Below are 23,884 nucleotides of genomic sequence, written 5' to 3'. Positions count from 1 at the left end.
TTAAATTTACCACACTTGGCTTCCTACATACCAACACTGTAGAATCCAGTTTTTCTTACACTCTGTATGTTTTACTGCAGCATTTGTTCACCTTCTGTAGTCTTTTGTCACTACTCTCTATTTTTATAATGCAGAGTATGTTTAATTCTCTATTTGTTTAAAAAATATGAATAATAATGATTTAAAGACAACCTTACAGAGAAATTATGAAAAAATAATTTTCCGCCTACCCTTTGAAGCCATGTTGAATAAAAAGCTTTTTCAAGTTCTTATTTTAAGAGCTTTAAAGAGGAGATTGAATGAACAAAGCAGAAGCTGAGAAAGCATATTTAACATTAGGCTCTGGAGCCTTTAAACCCATCTTTCATCTCCCGCCTTAGTGTGCTCTGCTCTAGCTGAAAGACTGCTACCAGGGCTGTCATTAAGCTCCTAAGTGCATATTTTAACATTTTTTTCATCATAGTAGCAACCTGAAGGGAGCAGCGTTGCTCTTCAGCCTGATAATTCAGGGTGATGTGTTTTTGAATAGCATTTTTCAAATGAATGCATTAAAAATGAACAATTAAATGGCTAAATGATCAAAATAACCATCAACTGTGCTCAGTAAAAAATAAATGCATTGATCTGCTCTTGAGATGAACTTGTTTCACTCTGAGATATTCAGGGTATTAGTGGTATTTTGACTCTGGCACTGACTGTTCTTGCACTCTCCCTGGCAGTCTTTGATAATCCCTGGGAAAAGCCCAACCAGGAAAAAGTCTGGTCCTTTCAGCTCCAGGCGAAGCAGTGCCATCGGTATTGAAAACATTCAAGAAGTCCAGGAGAAGAGGTGAGGGAAAACTGCTGTGCACATTACCATGTACCCATATACAAATACTGTTCTACCTGCTTTATATTAGTAATCATTTTTCTGATTTTTAATACTATTTTGTATTTATGTCTAATGTAGCAGTAGAGATAACTCTCCAAACACTCAGAAGACTCCTGACAGTGGCCATGTTTCTCAAGACCCCAAGTCTGACAACTCATCCAATCAGAGCTCTCCAGAGGTGCTCACAACCACCAAGAACAGGTGAATACAACAGACAGGTGACAACAGTATTAAATGGAATTAGACATACCGTGTGTTGCTGAACCTGTGTTTGTGTAACCGCAGGGAAATCTTCCTTTGCAGCAGCATGTTGTATCACCCTGTCCTATACATAAGATAAAATCAGGCTTGCTGGAGATTGGTTAACCCAAGGTGTAGTTCTTATCTCGCTGGCAGGACGCCATCCATCCCTGAGGGTCACGACCTCTCCCGCTCCTCCTCCAACGCCAGCAGCTTCGCCAGTGTGGTTGAGGAGAATGAGACGGAAGCCACGGAGGACTACGACACTGGCATGGTGAGTAGTTTATCTGGTATGTGTACTATATGTATGCCCAGAAAGCAAGACAAATGTAAGTTTTCACATATTTCTGCAGGTATTTGTATTTTACTCGAACCCTCTGGATACCAAAACCCACCTGCAGGTTTACGGGGCTTGTGATTTTTTCTTTAATCGCTGATATTGTGCTATTTATCAGAGCTAGAAATGGTAAATCTGTAAGTCGGTGAATATATTATGCATGACGTATAGCTTCATCGGATAATGAACCAAGTCTGAGATTAAAATCATGATTTTACATTAAAAAACATTTTCTACATGTCTGATTCAAAAAGTTGCCAAAAATAAATAATTTGCTCTTGCCAATTTCTGTCAACATCAAGAAAATTCTTCCCTCTTCGGGACAACATAAACACCATCATTGACTCAGCTGTGAAAAACAGTCAATTGATAAAAAAAAATTAGGGTCTCTTTGGGTGAATTGAGCTGAGCTGCAGGTTTTGTTTACACAGAGCAGATAGGAAACAAAAAAAGGAAACAAATTGAAAACATAAATAATAAAATATCTCTAATATGTAGAATCACCTTTTTTCAAGTATGGGTAACACATATGTGCACTTAGAAAGGTTTTTCTATTGTGTGTAAAATAAATAATTTAAAAAAATTTAACTTTATGGCTGTCTCATGTTGTACAGAAGACATTTTTGAGTTCTCTTTAAGTCTAGTCATGGTTGTACATTTTCCATAGAGGTTCAGGATTTTATATCGCAGTGAAAAATGAGCTCACAGTGAGTAAAAACGTTACAGCTGCAAAAAAACGCCCAGAAACTTTTTGTGGTTCAGAGGTGTAATATAATCATCTGCACACTCCACAGGAGAGTCTGTCATCTGCTGGGACGCCACATAAGCGAGACTCGCTCACCTACAGCACCTGGCTGGAAGACAGCATCAGTAGCACCAGTAATACCAGTCGTGGAAGCTCCCCAGGTGAGAACCAGGTCCAGTATTTTACAAATACAAAGAAAATAAAAAAGTTAGTTACTATCTCTATGCTTGTAAAAATAATACCTGCCTTTGCAAGCCAAGAAAACATATTATTTCGTAACACATAAGTAATGTATGCATGGCATGAAACAACGTATCATGAATTCCATTTGCTCACCATTAAGAAAAACTTAGATCATTATTACTTATAACATTAGTTAACACTTAATGGATCATCAGTAAAGACATGTTTACTTACTTGTCTATTGTTTTCTCTGAGGGCTCTGTGAGAAATCAACAAGAGGCTTGCAGAGAAGGCAGTTGAATTTAGTAAAACAGAAAAAGAATGCTGCAGTGATGGATATTTTTTTGTGAATGATCGAAAAAAACATGATTGATTCAATTTTATTAATGTCATTCCTGTTGTTGTACCAACATGATGGAAGACCTTAGCTATTTCTAGATTTATGATTGTAATTAGGAAGTGAGGAGGCGATTGCATAAATGACTAGGCTTCTTTTCTTCTTTTGAAATTACACAGACAATGATGTGCAGTTAAAAATACATCTTACAAGACATCATACATATTCTTAGTGTATCCACTTTTTGTTTTTCTAGAGAAATATAAATTACCACAAGTGCAAAACATGTAGTATTACAACTATCTTTTCAAAGAATTCTTTACTATGTGAACAAAGTGTAGAAAGGTACAAAGCAACAACTTCCATACTTCATCTACCTAATATTTCCAAAAACAGTGCATTCAGCTCTCTTCCATGTCTTAATATGTGTGATTAACCCTGACTAGTTTCTAAGTTTAAGACACATTACTGTCCTCCAGGGCCGGGCAAACCTGATCGGGGGAAGGTGACAGACATTCGTATCAAACTGGAACGATCACATGATCAGCCCTCATCAGTGAGTCAAACCTGAACACTCTAAATTGAAGTCTTCTACCTTTAAATCTCCAGTATCCCTCTGTATGCTTGTTTTCTCTTAATGCACAGAATATCCAGGCGCTGACATGTTTTATTCTCTTTTGTAACACTGACCAATTCACACATAGTAGCTGTTGCACTGATGCTCTGCTTTACTACCCTGTAATACTGTATTGCTTTCTGTATGTTGTAGCTGGTGTTTAGTCTTTTCTGAATGTTTTTTTTTTTTTAAATGGCTGTTTGTGCGTCTCTGTGTGCAGAACTGTTAGCTCCACCTACCTGGTTGTATCCTGGATCTCCATCTTCAGGTTAGACTCTCCTCTTTACTCTCTCAAGCTCTCGGTCCACAGGTTTGTTATAGACAGATACGCCAGAGTCTTACACCTTACAGCTGCAATGAAACTGAAATCTTGCTTGTGAAGATGTATTATCCAGGTGCTTTCTGTGTAAGGTTAAATTGTTATTCGTGTCAACATGATGAGAAAAGGTTAAAATAAAGACATGTGACTGTTTTAAATGTGTAGTCATGAAATATCTTATGACTGGATGTCTCTTTTTCCAAAAGCATTCCCATTAGTCACAATCCTTCTGGGAGATGAGACAAGTGCAGACACTCACCGTGACCAGTGATGAGAAGGAAAATGATGAGGAAGATAAGAAAGAAGCGTGAAAGCAGATGGAGTCTGGCCAGTCTGCTGCTCAGTGAGGCCAGAGTGCAGCATATCCAGAAACCTGAGGGACACTGGAGAGGATGACGCACAGAGAGCAGCCAGCTTTTGCACAGTGTTGTTTCCTTTCACATCTTTTCTTTGCCTCTTCACACATCTGTTGCCTGTTTGTATGTTTTTCTACCTGACCCTTGTTTCAAAGTCCACGTTTTATCAAAAAGATGTGATTGTTTTGTTTGTAAGAGATATCACTATGACTCAGTTTGTCTTGTTGAAGCCTTGGTGTGCTGGCTATACGAGGTGAAGCAAGGTAATGACAGTGCCATTGTGCTCTCTGTTGAGACTGTGAGGAGGATTGTTGCTGCAACATAGAGAACGAGTTAACGAAGGCATTGGCTGAAAAAGATCTTTAATGTATACATAATACCAAATATTTAGCATCAAAGATGAGTGTTTTCTAACAAAATATCCAATGTGACAATGAGTTGCTCTGCTGGATGCTGTTTACTGTGATTATTTTCTTGGTAAAATCCAAATAAAAGGACAGTATAGCTGCAGCAAAACAACTGTACTCTTTTCTCTACTTCCCATATTTCCACAAAATTAGCTCTTAAACTTAACACCACAGGTCACAGTAAAGATAGCAATGTATCGTAACTAAACTGAAATGGCCTTAACGTTAAATAAACGATTTCCTTCTTCTTAAAATGTATTTTACCTCATTTCTTTCATTCATGTGTTCTACAGCCAAGTGTGGGACAGCAGTATTAGACTAAGTGTAAAACTAATATATTTAGAATCATTTTAAGGACACTGTTTTGTTTTTAAAAATGGTGGCATATTTCAGTTGTACCTCAGCACTGTCTGTATAGTCTGCTAACGTATTAATATATCCATCACTGAGTGATTTAACCGCTTTGTCCGTCTTGAATGTTGGTGCAAACACCAGTCTCAACATTATGTTCTCAGATACTTTTTTCTTTTTAAAATATGTTTTTTATTTATTGATTTGGTTCCTGCTCAAGGGGCATTTAGGGCCCTCATGTTCTACTGTACCTCTATGGTGACTCCATTCAGCATCTTGTCATATGCTTATATTGTATGTGTTGCTTTGACGTGAATTCTAATGTTGTCATCTGTAAAGCTCTGTCGATTTCAGGGGTCTTTCAGTGCAGTAAATTTGCAATGCAATTATAATAAAATAATGAATATTTATTTGCTTTTTAAAGTAAGAAAATAACTCCAAATACAACTACTGATTTTGTACATAGATATTTAGTTGGAGTACATAATGTATAATGTATAGTCCATTAACTCAGAAGAGAATTGAAATTACTGCCAAGTTCACAATTTTACTGTTGTTTTATTTCCCGTACCTTTGATTTTCGATATTATTTTGAGAGAGTTTTGTAGAACGCAATTATTTTCAAAGCTATTCAGACTGTTCTGTAAAAGGGAAAAGCTCACAGTACATCCTGCTGATCATTTCAGTTGCCTTATATCACAAACTGATGGTGTAAGTATAGCTAGAGAATCAAATAGTTAATAGCCAGCAGGATTGACAATGAAATGAATGTTTTGTTCTTGCTGTTTTTATTGTAAATAAATGCCCTGAAAACTTCACAGTCTATCATACATACCTTCTCTTTGCTCTGCATCACATTACTTGGTAGAAAATCAATATCTGGCTTTAATTTCTCTGTCAGTACTCTCTCTCTCTCTCCCTCTCTCTCTTCCTCTCTCTCTTCATCTCTCTCTTCCTCTCTCTGTATGTAAATGGTGTATTTCCATGCAAATACATTACTCTGAGTGCTGCATAATAAAAATCCCTGCTGTGGGATCCGTACATACTGTAGGTGTTCCATGTCCCTATGAAAACTAAGAGGAAGCCCCATGAATAAATGATTTGGTGTGGCTGCCCACAAGTATTTAACACTAGAGCAATCTAAAAGTAGCGGCTTCCCCGGCTTTATAAACTGCCACATGAAAGGAAGAAACACATTCAGATTTAATGAGTAAAGGTGAAATAAAATTGCATCATGAGTGAAATGGCTCTCTGAATGAATCTTCTCATGCAGCAGTAAAGACGCTTTGTAAAGAAAGATCCAGTCTAGACAAATGTTGAACTTCCTATATCATTTATTTCCACAGCAATTTATTTTACAAGGCTATAAGAAAATATCACAATGGAGAAAGCAAAAAAACCTGTAAGCCAATAAATGACAAAAAGAGTGAAAATAACTCAGCTGCAGATTATTTCAGATTTGGATTTAATTTTAAATTCTGTTTTGTACAGAATACTGTAATGTAGTTGCTTTCATATTTTGCAAACGTTTTCTATAAAGGTTATTATCCAGGTAAAGACCAAGTATAAAAGATAGTGCAAGTCAGTAGTTCATTTGGACATACTATTATTAGTACTGAAATTATTTTTATTATTATTATACCTACTACTAATAAATAATAATTTTCATAATCATAATCATAGTCGTCGTAGCAGTAGAGGTACAGGCGGAACATTTGTCCGCCCTAAGAAACAGGACCTGCCTAAATTTGTGTTGCACAGACAGGAAGTCGGCTTCTGAAGTCACATTGAAGACGGAGAGCTCGGTCACAATAATAACAGGTAACACTTTCCTTAAAATTACTGAGTCAATCATTTTCGTGCTGTCAGATAAATAATGGCAGAAATGTTCTTGTTCCAATATTTTAGCGGAAGCTTGTCTTCCGCATCCTAACCAAAGCTAATGGCGGAGCTACAATGCTAACTAGGCTACCGAGCTATTACGGGCCGACACAGGCTTCTAGACAATAATTACTGTCATTTCATTCTAATGTTGTTGTTATTCGCTCAGTAACATCGCTGCAGTTTATAGTTTGTTTTTTTTAAATGAAGGACTTAGGACTCATTCAGTCGCCTACCTGTCGGCTAATCTCTTGCAGGGACTGACATGTAGACATGCAGTCTGCCTGCAGCTGACCCTCACTGTCATTGTTGGGAGTTGATAATAAATAATTCCCATGACGGTAAACGAAGTAGTGACGAAGAAACGCTGCTTTTTTTGAAGCAAAGATACTTTTTTGTAATGCTAATGTTGCTAATACGAGTCATTGCTCCCTCATTTAGCACTGCGTTCACTAGAGGAACCTACTGGTTGAACTCGTGTAGAGCAGCCAGCCAGCCCACTAATGGTAGTTAAAATGTTACAGACATGTTTACAGTATAATCGAATTAGAGCATTACATCTCATTATAGTTTCTATCAACGCTTTTCCTACCAACATTTCCTCCAGGGACTAACGAGTGGCTCACCTGAGATGTAAGATTTGCATAATGTGTAACATGAAACCATAGTTTTGTTTAATAATTGATTTCAGCTATATTTCGGTATACTAGTGCTTTACTATTGTGACTGACAGGATGTGTCTACCCTTATTAGTGTATGATGCTTTAAATAGTGACCCATGGTAAGCAGGAACATAATGAATAGTTCCATCTATTAAATCTGTCTAAGTGGACTTAAGTGCTATTGACTCACCAATACATTGATATTTTTTAAAAAGCACAAATTAGAACAGAAAAAAAATCGTGTGAAATCATTTGAAACAAATTGAAAAAGTCATGAAAAATCATAATAACTGTGAGATATGACAAAAAACGTAGCTCTGGGTTAGAAATAATTAAGGATTACCATCATTGTTAGACACTACTTGATGAAACTGATGAGTTAGCTTCATGACTTCATGGATGAATGGATAAATGGATGATAAGGGATTGAAAGTTTATAACTGAGCAGTATAGGGAGAGTAGGGAAGGTTTTATTGAGTCTTATTTAGGTGCTAAAGTTGTGTGTGTTAACTTTAATAAAGTAAGTGAATGTGTTTTTTGTTGCATTAAAGGAAATAAAAACAAAAGCATAAAAAAACAACTGTTTTATGCTGATTTTACTAAATTCTGTGGTCAGAGAAATAAAAAAGTCATCGTATGTGAGCAGCAGTTCACAGTCAGAAAGTGAAAGACTAGAAAAGGTGAAAAATGCTTGCATATGAGAATCAGGAACCAGGAATTTATTGGTATTTTTCTTCTATATTATAAAACTTGAATTAAATGATTAACCAATTAAATTTTCTGTCAGTTGATTAGCCTTTTAACTAATTTAGAGATGCAGTCATCAGTCAGTTGACATAAATTTTGATTAATGATTAGTTATGAAAATCTCTAACAGTTGTTTGGTTCCAACTTCCCGGCTTTTATCCACACGCTGTCAAATGTCTTCTCCCTCTTCCCAGAATGTTAATATCACATGCCTACAAGTGCAAATCTAGCTTAATTTCAATATTAACTGTGCAATAGCTTTAATAGAGCATTACCTCATGACATCAAAAGCATGGCTGTCACAGAAGATGGACTGTGGCGTGAATTTGTAAAACCATTGACACAATAGTTTAAACCTTGGGTAAGACACCCTGCATAACTGATGTCCTAAATTGTAGCCTTTGTGATTTGCTAATTACTTTGTTGTAAACTGCAAATTTGAAATAAAAAGCAGTGACTTGTTCAGCCCTATTGGATCTTAAAGTTTTTTCTTTGCCAAACACACATTGGAAAGGAAAGATCTGCAATATTTTTACTGGAGGTTTCAAATTCTTCATTCAGTCCTTCCTGCAAATGGAGTTTCATTACAAGTTCTAAACCACTTTCTGACAGTATAAAGACTAAACAGTTGATCAGTTGAGAAAATAATTGGTAGAGAAAGTAATAAAATAATTGGTACTTGTCACCCAAAGTTGTTTCATTAGTGTTTTAAAAGCTGTGTGGAACAGCTATGAATAACACACAGTACTTTGCTTATGTCCACAGGACCAGTGACCAGTCAACCCATTCCTGATGACTGTAATTGGATGATCATTAACAATGTTTGCCTCCAAAGTTGTCCCTCATCTCCGTCTGTTGCGTAAAGCAACTTGTAAGTGTGACCTGTTCTCATTTTATCCTATATTGTCTATATAATCAGTGTTTGTCTAGATTACTGAGTTTCTGTTCTCTTAATGTCTAGGTGCACTTCAAGCCCATGGAGAAATTTTAAATGGATGTCTACAACCACTTCCTGCTTTCTGTTCTTCACTACAACCAAAACTGAGTAACTACTCAACAGCAGCAGACAACACATCTCCTCCACGATGGATCCAACTGGAGCCAGAACTGGAGGAAGCTCTTGTGCCGCGTAAACTATCAGTAAGTCCTCTGGAGAGCTGGCTCTCCCTGCGCTACTCCCTTCCTCCCCTGCTGGAGTCTCCCGAGCCACAGGAGGACGCCGAGCTGCTGGAGGAGAAGGTACTGCCACCCATCTCCATCCCAGTTTTGGAGGATGAAAAGGATTCAGCAACACCCCTTAAATGCAAGAATGTTCTAGAGATCCGTCGGCGGAAGATGAATCGGCATAAATTCAGGAAGCTGCAAAAAAGGACTAAATTCTTGAGAAAGAGAGTGATGGAGGGCAGAGGGAAGAAGAAGCAGGTAAGACCTTTTGTCAATTCACAAATGCAACAGTTAAATTATTCCATTCAGATTTCTGTCTGTTAAACTAATTTATACATTGTCTCACAGTCATAGTTTGATCTGAAAATTGAAACTATTACTAGAGTTTACAATTGAATTATCTCTCTCAGGGTAATTTATGATGATGTTCTGTCCATATGGTAGTTATTTTAAAACTTGTATGCCAGATGTGCATTTATCACAACACAATTTTCCAAAGCTAGGGAACCATAAATTTACTTTATATGTTGATGTGGTCAACTATGTGTTTATTGCACACAGAAACGATTTGAGGATGATCTGAAGAAGATTTGGATGCGAGCTGGACTGAAGCAGGCTCCTGATGGATGGACTACACCTAAGATCTTCCTAAAACTTCATGGAAACAGAAGGAACTGAGAAATACTGACGCCGTTTCAAGTTTGTGTCACATCCTTTACACTGGACAGCTCTGCACACCACACTTAACAGACCACTCTTGTAACAACCAGACTAGTTTCTGTGCTTTTCACCCTAACAAAAGCAACAATGAGGCCATATTTGCGATGTGAGCAGTTATTTTTCATGTGTACATAATCTAATAAAGATCTCTCTTCCAAACCAAAGACGTGTTTATCTTTCTGTTGCTTTTTGTGTATGTGCTGTTAACGGCTTGTTTAGGTAATACGGCTGAAATTTCCCTGTTCAGACTGTGGATGGCAGTATTGTGCAGTCAGACATGTTCACTCATTGACAATTGTGTCCGTGCTTCTTAAATGATTCAAGGACAAAGAGGCAGTTTGATAATTTTTGTGAAATGCGTGTATGCACTGAGATGTCTCATGGTTGGCTTAGAAAGTTACTTCTCTTCTTGTGGGGACTTGAGGTACAAAATAAACAAAATTTAGTAAAGTATGTTCATTAGCTTTTAATGCATTTTTGTTGTGTAAATAACTGCTGTCTTTAACATATACAACTGATGAGTTGATATACTTTCTTGTTTAACAAGCATAATATGAATAGCATGCATTAAAAAGTAATTCAAGGGGTCTATTCCCACCACTTTAATATATGCATAATTAAACGTAAATAATTTGGTAACTTGGTGAAATTGGATTTATAACTTAATTTTTCTTCATCCCAATGTCAGGATTTCAAGTCTCTGTCCCTACCCACCTAACATACCTACATTATTTAACACTAGATGACCTGTACGCTAAACAAATAAAATACAAAGGACATTTCAAGGTGAGTATCATCTAACACAGTTGATGGAATAAGTTATGCTGCTGCACATAGCTAATACTAGTTATACTGGCAGTAAAATTTACTCTCCATCTTACTCTTCAGTTTACTAGACCAGTGGATAGGAATGATAAAGTTACATTTTACAAATCTGTTCAGCTGGAGATTACTTTTTTTTTCTCCTGCCGTGGGGAGGAAAAGCTTGACACTTTTTTCCTATTCACATAACCTTCAACTGTCAACTATTGTTTGAGAAGCTGCACATCTGTTTGTCACAACTCTTACCGTCTGCTATTGCAGGGTACCAACCTGCCCCGTCTTATTGACTAATATTTTGATTGCAAGTGACCTCTATGGAAATGGCCCTTTACAGTAAGTAACACTTTAAAATTCCCTTGTATAACGTGGAAATACCAGTTAGAACAACTTATTTTTAAAAAAGTAATCAACTTTAAAAACCTGTTTATTCTACCAGTCATTAAGTAGGAGATAATTAATACTTTTGACTGTATATCAAAATCCAAGTTACAAAGTGCTTCACGCGAAATAAAAGACAAAATCATCAGAATACAAGAGACAGATAAAAACGTGTATAAAAACTGTTAAAAAGGTCAAATAAGTAGGTATAGAAGATGGTTCAAATGAAATTCTAACTCAATCGCTGATGAAAGTATGTTTTAAGAAGGGACTTAAAGGAGATCCATGCAAACCTTCTGTCCCCTTCAGTTTTCAGCCGGAACCTTGGACCAGACAAAGATACTGGTGCTTATAGTACTTTAAGGTCAGATGTATAACTGGGGGAAAGGCCTTAAAAGTAATCAATTAAATTTAAAACCAATCCTAAAACATGCTGAGAGCTAGTGTAAAGAGGTTAAACCAGGAGTGATGTCCTTGGGTCTCTTGGTTCTGGTTTAAAGCCCGACTGCTGAGTTCTGTGCTGTCCGGAGTCTATCAATAGCTTGCTGGTAATTCAAGCCTGATGGGAAAAAAAGCATGTAACATGCTCACTTTGTGTTTAAAATTAGGAGTGACCATATTTTGGAACAAGGTTACCCAAATTTAGATTACCAGTGAACCAGACTGAGATTCTTTTCAACAGGCTTTTACACGAACTAAAATTACAAGCAAAATCTGGTTCAGCTAACTCCTTGTAGTGTTTTGAAATTCAATAGAAGTTGTCATAATTCAAAAGATTAATGCAAACTTTTTTTTACCTTCAGCCACAACATAATTTTTTTAGTGTAACTTTCCATCATTCCAACAGTCTTGTACTTCTGATGGTTCTTGCATGTAGTTGTCCTTCTGTTTCTATGTGGATTATTGAGATGCATTTTTCTTGTTTACCTGATATATTGCCATATGAAACTACAGTTTTCCACTGACTTTTTAAAGTTAGTGCGCATGTTTGCGAGGACCTCAGCTTCATGCCAGTGTTGGATTTCATTGGCTGACGGAGGCGGAGCGTGTTTCGGCTCCAGACTGCAGGAACACAACAAAATCCAGCTGCTGGTCGCTGAACTCGAGGCTTTGCTGTGTTTTATCGATTGATGCGCACATCACCTCTGACGGGCTTCATGTCGGCTACTGCCAGAAAGATGCACCTAGAAATGACTCTCCTGCAGAGTAAGTTGTCTCGCTTTTAAAAAAGGAAAACAACTGAAGGAAAGTTTCTTTTGTGTCATAATTGGGTCCAGGTTAGAATCACCCGTCGGGAACAAAAGCATTTCTCAGGGTTGCTCTGATGCACCGTCAACATCTTCTTTTAGACTATTTACAGCATTCTTTTCCCCACAATGTCTGCATAAGCTAGGACGCTGACGTGTAAAAAGCCTGTTATTGTTTTTGAATAGGTTTTATTTGTGTACAATTGTTCGTTAATAGTGTCTGCGCATGTTTTTTTCAGTTATAATGGTTTCATTTTCATGTGTCCACTGTTGTATTTATTGTTGACCTAAAAGTCTTTATAATATAGTTTTTCTATTTTTTCATTTTAGTGCAGCTTATAACATCTATCTATCTATTATCTATCTATCTATCTATCTATCTATCTATCTATCTATCTATCTATCTATCTATCTATTAAAATTAAGTAATATATGGTTCTGACCCCATCACACAAAGTTTTAGTCAAAGTTTATCTGTCTATCCTCATTTAAAACTCTCTGACCCTTTAATTGGTGCTTCTCAAGATTAAGGAAGTGATTTTTTTTTTCATCGACACCCTTTTTCTGATTTCTAGAAATAAAATGGGTCTACTTTGGAGGTACATGAACTTGAAAGTGAAATACATCCACGGCGAGGCTGCGTGGCTGGTCTCGGCCTGTTGTGAATGTGGGATTTTTCATGGCTTCAGCCCAATGTGTTTCCAGTTAACTGCGGTCTGAGTGGAGGAGTCAGCACAATCCAGCAGCCAGTCATTATACTGTATGTGTCAGTAATGACTGTTTCACCACCAGTGGGTCTCTTTGAGTCCTGCATGGCGAGGAGGAGGGAGATCCCCCCTCCAAACCGTGTTTATGATGGTTGGCTCTGTCTTAATGAACGGCCACAAACAACGGGATATGGAAAAGATCAGAATTGCTGTTTTGAATAAAGCTTACAAGCATGCAACTACACAAAGCAGAAAATGACAAGGTGACAAGGTAGCATGTTTATGTTCTGGAAAGTCCCAGTAAGCAATCCCTTGACTTTTTTTGAAAAGCCCACTCTGTCCTGCACAAAGGTAGACAAAGGTGGCCACACACTGAGATGATGATCCCACAAACTGCCTTCACAGCTACGACATTTGGGAATCATCAGATCAGATCGTCTATACATGAAATGAAACCAAGGAAGTCGTGTAGACATCATCTGATTGTGCACCGGTGTGGTCCAGTGCAGCTACATGAAGATTTATTAATGCAGAAATACACTCAGCATGCAAATTTTCTTCTTTTCTGACATTCTGAAAACATTAAAAATGTCATTTCTATTGTTTCTTTATGTCTTTAGCCTTTCAAAATATGGAGAAGAACTTGAACTTAATTCACAGCTAGACCTAATTTAAATACACTAATAAAACGTGTGAATAGATTCTTTGCCAAGATACAAAAGCAGATGCATTTTTATACTATTTACTCATATTTCAAGGACAATAGTGCAAACTTTTTGAATTGCTAGGAAATCAGTGTAACTATTTTCTGGTTGGTCAGACTGTTTAGAAAAGGGTTCAGTTCAGCAGATTGTGCTGAAAACGTTTTTGAGCACAATCAACTGGTGACACATTCTCAAGCAAGAGTTCATCAACACTCATATCAGGTGTGACTTTAAAGGACAATGATCAGATAGTGGCCAATACACAGACACCACTTTGATCGTAAAATGCCACCTTAAAAAGCAGATTTACTCAGATGGCGCGATGCCACAGATGACAATAGAAAGATGAGAACAGGCTGTTAGATGCTGGCATGTCAGTTAAGGCTGTGGTCAGGCACATGAATGTCCACAACTCCACCATTTATTGTTTAAAAAATCATTCCACACAGCTCTGGATGAACGTGTCAGACAACGTGATCCTGTCCTGCAAAATGTGCGCTGACTTTACCAAGCCCTTAAGGAAAAATGGAACAGCATTCCTCAGGCAGCATCAACAACCTCATTAACCGTGTGTGTTGCAGATGTGTGACTAAGTACTGATTTGTGAGCTCTGGTCTATGGCCGAACTCTCCATCTGCCCGTTATCATTTCCAATGTAGTGCGTAATTGATTTTTCATGACGTTCATCCTGCTGCAGAGATGCCAAGAGTTGCAACAACAAATACGTAGTCATGTTCAAAAGAAAGGCTGGAATCTTATCAAACATGACATGCTGCATTTATATTTTGTTCAGTATATAGTAACTAAAGTAACCCATAGACATCAGATACATATGTACAAATCTATAGCAAGCCATACACATGCAAATAATCCAAGATGACTGTAACTCACAAGGGAATAACAGGTTTGTAACATACACAGGAGTTTCCACAGAACAGTCAGTAAGCCCTCCAGACCTCTGAGTGCATCTTTGTATGTTTAGCTGAGTTTGCAGCTGAACACATTTATTTGATTTAGTCTCTACCTATGACAGGGCTGTGAGTAAACTTCACACACCCTCCACACCTATGAATCACAGAAATAATGCTGACTGAATTCATGCTTTTTGTTTTAGTAATACCTAAAATCCTTTTTGTTTTACATTAAGGATGACATTCAGGTAGGCGATTCTTCGTGTGATTCTCGATGTTACAACTGACAGCAGTGATTTTGCAGGTCATTTGCTCAATGTCTGTTATTATCACCTGTGATTCAGTAGCACATCGTTAAGTCTTACTGTTACAACAACCTCATGAGTCAACAGCCTGTGTGTGTCTAATGAGAGTCAATTACAGGGGCTGGGACACTTTGTTTTACCATCTGCAGGAAAGTTTATACCCTTCAATAGAAAAACCCACCAAAGTTTTCCAGCCCGAGGTCTCCTCTCTGGTGCCAGTGTGTGTGCTGAAGCCATTTTGTTCAGCATGAAGTATTATTATATGCTGTCATGAACTTACTGCATAAAAACCGGGGCTTCCAGATAGCCTAATGGTGAAGGTACTGTACATACCAAACACCCACAGCAAAGAACCTGTGTTGCATATCACAGTCCTTTCTTTTTCTTTGTTTTATACCTAATTGCATACCGTCTTACTGCAAAAATGCATTTACAGTACATTTCAGAAACACCAACAGTAGCAATGCTCCGGTGAAGTATGGTTTGAATGTAATTAAATCAGCATTGAATCTCACTCTCATGCATGTGCAGCCATTATGAGCATAACACCTGGATTGCTTTGCAACCAAGCAGATTTTGCACAAGCCACTTTTGTGTAAAAAATGTGCCGAAAGTACCAAAAATCAATGTATTCATAGTTCACAAAAATGTCCCAAGTTTTACACTCTTAAATATTTTATTTCTAGTTTAATATTATTAATACTTTCATGTTAAAGTAGCAATTTAGTGTACTCTAGTTGGTCCATGTGGGGTCATTTAACACCTTCATGTACTGTTGGGTAGATTATAACACTACATCAGACACTATGGACTCATCATACTGCGTGTTATATTATTAAAATCTTATTTGGAAAAATCCAGAAACTCTAGCTTTCAAATTGCAGTGAAAAAGAGGTAATAAATATAAAAATAAACCAGTAAATTACCTCAAATCTGAATACACACACAGAATACACACTTTTTCAGCAGTTGTCTCTGATATGAAGTCTTATTTAGAATGATTCAGTAATTTACAGATTTAAAACTTCCCAAGATTTTACTTGCCTTCACCAAAAGTCTAATGATCTATTAGAGCCTCTACAGAACTCCACTGCCTTGCTTTTAACTAGAGGGAAGAGACCATTTCATAACAGTTTTATCCTCTTTACACTGGCTCTCTGTATGTTTTAACACTGATTTTAAGATTTTGTCACAACCTCTTCTTTTGAAGGTCGTCTTGCAATATTTCTAATGTCTTAGTCTCATAAAAGCCTGTGTCGATAATTTCAGATTGTTGGACAGAGATCTTTTGAACGCTTCTAAAACAAAAGGGGCCAGAGGATTTTGTGTCAAGCCTCTAGAATGACCTGCCTTTGGACGGCCGCCTGTCTGACTCAGTAACAGCTTACCCAGCTTATCTGGAATTTATCCTTTTTATCATCTTGCAACACTGTGTTTGTTTTTCTAAGCTAAAATATGCAGATTTTTTTTTGGTTTGCTGATTTAAAATTGCCATCCCACTTGTGTGTAATTTTCAAAAAACATTTCTTTATTATGATTACTTTTAATATACGGTACATTTCTAAAGAACACTGGCCTTTATGGTTCACAATGCCTATTAGTAGTACAGTAAAAATACACAGGTGTTCCTGGACTTTTGACACCAGGTCGTGTAGACTGAAGTGTCTGAACAAGAGGCTGCTTACCTTGCAACAAGCCAGCAGCAGCCGGGATGAATAGAGGCTCTGTATGCTCTGGCTGCATGCGTCTCTGCTGGCCCTTCAGTAAACAGACAAATGAAAAAGCACTGTGGGAAAAGTGCATCAGAAATAGCAAATGTGCTGTAGGAAAATCTCCAGAGTGAGAAAATACAAGCAACAGGAATATATTTCCTGTAGATTGTTGACATCTAGTATATTTTCTGCTGTTGTTTTCCTGTGTGGCACTTTTCACCATTTCTTCAGTTTGTCTCTGTCTGCTTCTTTAAACTGTCCTCTCACTGAACCCACATCTGCTCCAACTGTTGGGTCAGTACACGTGAAACCTAAAATCTCCAGACACTGAAACAATTTTCTGGGTGGAAGTCCTTCAAGTATTTCTCAAGACTTAATCAGTGAACAGCTTAATATCAGAAAAAAATCTCTGTAAAGAGGCCACGAAGATAAAACTAATCATTCCTTCTTTTGTCTCTTTTAGTTCTTGCTGTGCTCTTCCTGCCAGGAGGTAACGCATTCCTATTTTTTTGCACTTCCTTAATAAGATCTGAATGTATAGCAGCGCATGTTTGGTTCTTTTCTTTCTGTCGTTGCTGCACGGAATTTCTGAGTGCATGTGTTTACATGTTTCTTGTCAGCTTTGGGCCAGAGCAGCAGCAGCAGACTTGGCCTAGTGGTGGAGACCAAGAACATCACACTCCCTGCAGGCTCCAAGGCCGTGTTGCCCTGCCACAGCCCTCGCATGGTGTGGACCCGGGACAGACTGAAGGACCGTCAGAGGGTGGTGCACTGGGACGTGGTCCACAGCAGCCCAGACTATTCTGTGGAGCGAATCTTGGACATGTCACCTGGAGCCCGTCAGAGGGTCTACAATGCCTTCAACAAGGGACGCATTTCCCTCCCAGAGTCTGCTTTCAATGACGGCAACTTCTCCCTCATTATCAACAGTGAGACCTCTTAATTTTCCACAAACAATATTAACATGGTTCTTGTCCATTTGTTAATTTCATCTTACTGTGTCTTGGATGCTTTTCTTTGCAGATGTGGTGCAGACTGACAAAGGGGTTTATACTTGTAATTTGCACCACCACTACTGTCAGATTCACCAGTCCATTCAGATCCAGCTCAATGTGACTAAGTCAGGTGAGGCCCTCTGATCATGATGTGATTACCTGAGCTGTGATGCATGCAAGAGATTAAACATGCCTTTTATTCAATCCACACACAAGAAAACACAAAAAAAACAAAATAAAAACAAAGTTTGCTCATACGGGTTCCAGGAATTCTTGATTTTGGGGGATTTTCATATATATTTCTGTACAGTCAAAACTTTTGCTCTAAATTTGTTAGGTTAATCTCCATGATAAATAATGCTGTAGGGTTTTAGTTAAAATATTTACATTAGTTAGGTTAAGTTCCATAATTTATAATACCGTTGGGTCTTAGTTACATTATTACTTTGTTAGGATAATCTCCATAATTAGTAACACTGTCAGGCCTCAGCCCTAAGATGTATTATAGTCAGGTAAAGTGGTAATTCGTATCATTTTTGTGGAGTTTTAATCCCTAGTATGTCATTTACTTGGGTAAAATGGCACCATAAATAACACTCTAGAGTCTTACCCCAATATTTAAACTTGTTAGATTAATTCATGATCATAATCTTTTTTACTGGAAAGCACTTTGGCACACTGGCTGTTGTTTTAAATGTGCTGTATAAACATGGTCACTTGACTTGACACTCAAATGTGTTTCCAGCTCGGAAAGAGAAACGCTACTGGGATGGGGAGAAGACCGTGTTCGTGGTGTTGCTGGGCAGCTCGGTGGCCCTGCCTTGTGTAAACCGACGCCCCCTGTGGAGAGAGGGCCTCCAGGAGGACCAGCAGCAGGTGGCCCACTGGGACTTCCAGCCCCCCGGAGTGCGTCCTGATCGCGCTGACCGACTGGTGGACCTCTACGCCTCCGGAGAGCGCCGGGATTATGGGGCTCTCTTCGGCCAGAACAAGATGAGCGTGGAAGAGCATGCTTTTACATTGGGGGACTTCTCACTGTCCATCTCTGACTTGAAGCCTGTTGATAAAGGCCTTTACTCCTGCCACTTGCACCATCACTACTGTGGTCTGCACGAGAGGCGCATCTTCAGACTCACTGTGGGACCTCCACTGCCCTCAGCCCCTACCACAGCGCCCAGAATTCTCTCAAATGAGCCAGAACCAAGTAAGTAACTCATGACAAACATCAGTCGAAATTTGTTTTTTCAAGAGGGTAGTAATGGTAAATGGTTTTTCCCCGTATGGTGTCTTGGCTGAACTGTGCAAAGAGTGAGAAGACTGCTCCTGGGTTTTTTGTTATATTTATAGGCATAGTTGGTCAGTTAAATCAGTTCCTGTTCTTGCCAGTTTTCTCCTCACTCCTCTCTGTTTTTGTGTTTGAGCTGAGGAGGGAGGAGGTACAAGGAATGTAGGAGCTGGTTGAGCTAGAAAGAAAGAGAGAAGAAAAGAGGGAAGGAAAGAACAAAATCTTTCTGCTAGTTGCTCGCTGTTAAGTGAAAAGCAGGATTTCTTTGGACTCATCAGTTTGCAGCTTTTGCTTGAGAAGCTGTCTACAGTAAACAGCTTTAAATTGGCAGCAGCGGAAGTGGTCTTATTTTTCTCGCCAACTGTTTTTCATTTACAGTTTCTTGTGTTAGTCATTTTAACTGCGCTGAGTGGAGGAGTAGGCTCCAACATGTAGTAATTTTGGGAGTGGATGGTCTATCGTGGTTTTTTTTCCTCCATTTGACCTCATTTACTAAAAGTCCCGACCATTTGTCTAGACTGTTCACACACACACACACACACACTGCATCTCCAGCTTTGTTTATTCCTATTTTCCCAGCCTATACTCGGTTTCTGTGTCGATATGCATCAGCCTCTGGTAGAGCCTGTTTACCAGCAGTCAGAGGAAGTCTGTTACATCTGTTCAGCATCTGGTTGCAGCTGTGACATGAAAGAGCAAAATAAGGGGAGGGGATGAAGGTATGTGTTTGACAACACATGTTCCTTTCCTTTTAAAAAAATGACAGCCTGTTTAATACCCCTGTAAATTATGTTGGGAAGAAATGTACTTGTGGATAGATGGCATCCTGCCCATTTCCTTTCACAAAACCTCAGTTCAAGAAATTCAGCTCTTCTTTACGCATCACTGATCTCATCTGTTTCAATAAAACCAAATTGTTTGCGCTCACCCAGGTGCCAGCATTCATCTGTAAATACAAAAATCACCAGAGCTTTTCACCTTAATGCTGTAATTATTTATGGCACGGACAAATGGAACATTGTTTCTTTCTAATCATGAAGGAAGAATTATGTGAGCTGCCAGAGACTCAACAGAAATCTCAATCTTTGAAAATGAAGATGCTTTCCTGCACTTAATTGACTTGCAAATGATGCATATTCCACCGGGTAAAAAAAAAAAGGTAGGGTAATTTTTGTGCAGCACATGTGAAATAGCCTCTAACACATATGCACTTGTCAGATGTGTCAAGAAAATGGTAATGGGCTACTGCTGTGACACGGCTGAGCCCCTCCTCTGGACAGTTGTGCTCTAGAGACAATGACCTTGGACATGTCTTTGCATTTTCATGCATATTAGGTACATTATACAATGACAGCAGATAATTATGAAGCAAGCTTCCTGCGAGGAGGGCAGTGATTAAGTCACAGTGAATGTTTTTTTCGTGATTGGCTGGTTTTGAAAGCGTGGTCAGTGATAATACATCTCATGTTTTCCTCATTAGTCCCTCAGTAGTTTTAGTTGAACTTGTGTCCAATTTAGAGGCTTTGATGAAAGACCACAGAGAAAAACTATGATAAACTGTATATAATAAATAAACACAGATATGATGTATTTCAGTCTTTATTTTCTGTGATCAGGCATCTGTGATCAGGCTGCTTTTGAGATTATGAGAAATTGCTTGTCGAATAACAGCAACAGTTACTCTGCGGCACTAGTTGTGATACTATCTGTGTGTTTACCGTTGACATACACAGTTGTATTTGCTATAGTTTTACATCTACAAGGCCTGTGTTTGTCCATTTTTGATAATTATTGTCAGCTGTCTAGACAGCGTACACAAAGAGTTGGGGTCACTGTGAGATGCGTAGTTAGACTGGCCCATCAGGCGGCAGAGTTCACCGATGAGCTTTGCTGAAGGTGGTACAGATTTCTTTTCCGTGCATGCAGAAACTAGGCTTCTGTGTTTGTGAGCAGACTTCAACAGTCCTAAATGGAAAACCAATACAGAAATGCAGACAGACCACATTACAGAACTGGTCTCTCTTCCCCTCACACGTCTCCTTTTTTCTGGTCAGCCTGTGTTTTTCTGTGCAGGAAAAAAAAATAACAGCTGCATGACATCAGGTCTGGAAGTCATTACCGCCGAACACCATTTTGACATTTAACTCTCTGCTCTCCCTGCTTCTGTCTCGGGCTTTTAGAAACAAATGTAAAAGAGAGAGTCTCTAAGGGGAATACAAATCTTTGCTATTGGAGAACTACATTTCATTTTGATCCCTGTTTATTCCCATTGCTATTATTGTAACAAAAAGTAAAATATGAGTATAAATCTTCTACAAAACATTACATCATTATTTCATTTCTGGTTTCTTTGAGTTCACTCGATATTTACCTGTAATATTTCATTCTTCTCTGAGGTTATGTGTGAGAAATTTCAGTAGTCTTTTTTACAGAAGATGTTTGAGTTTCTCCGTCTTCTGCCTTCAGGGAAAGAGGAGGGGGAGACTCCACGTGTCGTAAATGTCTTCCTCCCTGAACATCGAGGATATTTTGTGCAGCATTTGGGCTACTTCCTGGCAACGTTCTTACTCCTGGCGTTCATTGTGGTCGCTGTCATCGTGTTGACTCGACGACGCAAAAAGAGAGGTATTGTGTGTGTTAGTATTTACCACATAACCTTCCCACTTATTCTTGACATGTGTCTGACAACTTAATTGTTTGTTTAGCATTATTAAAGGCAGATGTACTGTTGTTACCGGAGGATGGGATGCGTTTTACGGATACAGTGCGTTTGAGATTGTGTCTTAAATCTTTTTTTTTTTGTTTTTTTTTGTCAGGGCTGGAATATGAGCTGGGTAGAACTGACCGGTAAGATATTATCATATGATAAATGTTAGACTACTTTTTCTTAATATAGAAGCTGATGATAAGTGAAACTATTCTTATTTCTGTGCAGGGGATTTGAAGCCAGTGGAGGTGAAATAGCATTAGACTGCACGGAGCTGAAGACCTGTAACCAAGATCCTTTGAATTCAGGTGCAGTACACATCACCCACATACATGCTGCAAATATTTGTGGCCTATGTAAAGAAATGATGTGCATTTTTTTCTCCTCATAACCTGTATATCTACTATATTCCACAGACTACAAAAATAACCTACTGAAAGAGAGAGATATGGCGAAAGACTGCAATAAGGGTGAGTACACATTGTGCAGTGCATCTCAGCAAATACAGTAACATCCTTACAGCCACAGAGTAGCCTAAGATAAGAAGCATTATGCTTTGTTGTTATGACGTCCATCTCCCTCTCCTCCTCATTCAGACTTTGATGGGAAGATGTGGAAGTGAGTGTGATATTTCTGAGATGCTGCTGGCAGGTCCAGGGCAAACACCGGAAGGGTGAAAGACCGTGGAGAGAAAGGAGAAAAACCCAGGAGAGGACAGGAGGAATTCTCCCTCTGCTGTAACTCTAGCACACTAAGCTTTTCACTAAAAGGCATCATATTTTTTTTCGTGTATTTTTTTTAAATTTTTATATATCACTTTAATTTTCTCCAGCAGTTATACCAATATGGTTAACATATATTTGAGCTTTACTCTTTGCATTCATTGGATTGTTAATGTTGAACACAAAGCATTTTTTATCGTCCTTATTAAATGCATGCTGATTATTAGGGTATGGTTTTCATGGACTGTGCATAAGTGCAGAGCTGCAAGCTCACAGCTCTTTTTAATTGTTAAAATTTGATCTTATTTGCACAAATTCTGCTGTACTGTAATTTGTAAAAGGTACTTCATGTTATAAAGATTCATTTACTGTATGTAGACGGTTTCAGAGGGTGGTTGAAAACACATTTCTGCGTGTGCCACACGTTTTAAGGTATAAATAGTGTAAAAACAGATTTACTTTGTACAAACAGCTGTGGTGACAAAGGGGTGATTACTGTGTTACGTTTCTCAGAAAAGCAAAATGTCAGACTTAAATTCGTATTCAGACAACATTTTACCCATAACGACATATACTGTACAATGGCCTCGAGGAATACATGTCCTAATTGATCATTTACTATTAATGGACTAAAGGCTCAGTCTGTGGAAACTCAGGAAAAAAAATATTTGAATCATGTTTTTTAATGGGCAGTGCAGTACTTGTGAACATCAAGCATGTACGGGGTTTGTAAAACACTGAATTTTCATTAGTGAATCTACTTGTCAACGATACAGGTACATTTCTGTAATAAACTGTGTGGCTATGGATCTATGAGGTTTACTGCAGGAACAGGAGTGTCTACGATATCAGTAATGCTAGATGTAGTCCTAACTAACCCCACTTTTTTTTCTGTCTGTCTCTTGCTGCTCTCTTCCACACTCTAATACTGGTCTCTTCTAATAAAAGATGCTTTTATTAAAGATTAACAACCATGATGGGACTATTTGTTACATGTGTTAAAATGGGGTTCACACACAATCTGTGTATTTGGTGCCTGGATGAGCAGAGAATTATGGTTTGAATACATAAAAGGAATATTTGAGGTAGTTAACCATGCGATGAGTGTGGCAGAGATTTAACATGTTCTGAGTGTGATAAAAGATTAGTTCATGTGTTTTGTTAATACAGATTATTGTGTATTTCTGATGACATAATAGCCAGAAATATGTCAGAAGATGTCAAACCCAAATTCCTATCCAAATAATATTTTACCGAAATTGGCATATGGTCTTTTGTCATATATCTGATAATACATCACTTATGAATAATAAAATAAGGTAATTATTTATTAATCTGACAGTTGGGGAATTTGCAGTGTGACACCTGCTAAGGAGATACAAATATGCAAATATGTAGGGACATCAGTAGGGGGGAAAAACAACAAGAAATATACATAAGTACTGTTGATACT

The 23,884-nt window shown here is 38.2% G+C and overlaps 3 protein-coding genes across 17 annotated transcripts in view; all 3 read left to right on the top strand.

The window, feature by feature from the left end:
* The window catches only part of LOC111588333 (rap1 GTPase-activating protein 1-like), a 45,825-nt gene extending 40,247 nt beyond the window's left edge, over window positions 1-5,578 (top strand). For 14 of the 15 annotated variants that reach the window (XM_023298664.3, XM_023298658.3, XM_023298662.3 and 11 more), the window contains 7 exons: window positions 720-829; window positions 950-1,072; window positions 1,250-1,385; window positions 2,243-2,354; window positions 3,193-3,269; window positions 3,550-3,597; window positions 3,855-5,578. In XM_023298664.3, the coding sequence (XP_023154432.2) occupies window positions 720-829; window positions 950-1,072; window positions 1,250-1,385; window positions 2,243-2,354; window positions 3,193-3,269; window positions 3,550-3,558 (567 nt within the window). In that variant the 3' untranslated portion in view covers window positions 3,559-3,597; window positions 3,855-5,578. The remainder of the gene's footprint in view (window positions 1-719; window positions 830-949; window positions 1,073-1,249; window positions 1,386-2,242; window positions 2,355-3,192; window positions 3,270-3,549; window positions 3,598-3,854) is intronic. The other variant, XM_023298659.3, reaches the window with a different exon arrangement.
* A 921-nt stretch (window positions 5,579-6,499) lies between these two features.
* Window positions 6,500-10,100, top strand: aurkaip1 (aurora kinase A interacting protein 1). The gene is made up of 4 exons (XM_023298729.3): window positions 6,500-6,583; window positions 8,818-8,923; window positions 9,014-9,474; window positions 9,778-10,100. The coding sequence occupies exons 2-4, from the start codon at window positions 8,872-8,874 to the stop codon at window positions 9,892-9,894; spliced, it is 630 nt and encodes a 209-aa protein (XP_023154497.2). The 5' UTR covers window positions 6,500-6,583; window positions 8,818-8,871; the 3' UTR covers window positions 9,895-10,100.
* A 2,090-nt stretch (window positions 10,101-12,190) lies between these two features.
* Window positions 12,191-23,408, top strand: LOC111588360 (matrix remodeling-associated protein 8-like). Its single transcript, XM_023298726.3, has 10 exons — window positions 12,191-12,342; window positions 17,186-17,212; window positions 17,343-17,651; window positions 17,746-17,847; window positions 18,463-18,921; window positions 21,469-21,627; window positions 21,819-21,849; window positions 21,938-22,017; window positions 22,126-22,179; window positions 22,306-23,408. The coding sequence occupies exons 1-10, from the start codon at window positions 12,267-12,269 to the stop codon at window positions 22,329-22,331; spliced, it is 1,323 nt and encodes a 440-aa protein (XP_023154494.2). The 5' UTR covers window positions 12,191-12,266; the 3' UTR covers window positions 22,332-23,408.
* The last annotated feature ends 476 nt before the right edge of the window (window positions 23,409-23,884 follow it).

This window comes from Amphiprion ocellaris, chromosome 8 (assembly GCF_022539595.1).
Source record: "Amphiprion ocellaris isolate individual 3 ecotype Okinawa chromosome 8, ASM2253959v1, whole genome shotgun sequence".
Lineage (NCBI taxonomy): Eukaryota > Metazoa > Chordata > Actinopteri > Pomacentridae > Amphiprion > Amphiprion ocellaris.
The sequence above is the reverse complement of the archived record's forward strand: the minus strand, read 5'-3'. Positions and strand labels throughout refer to the sequence as shown.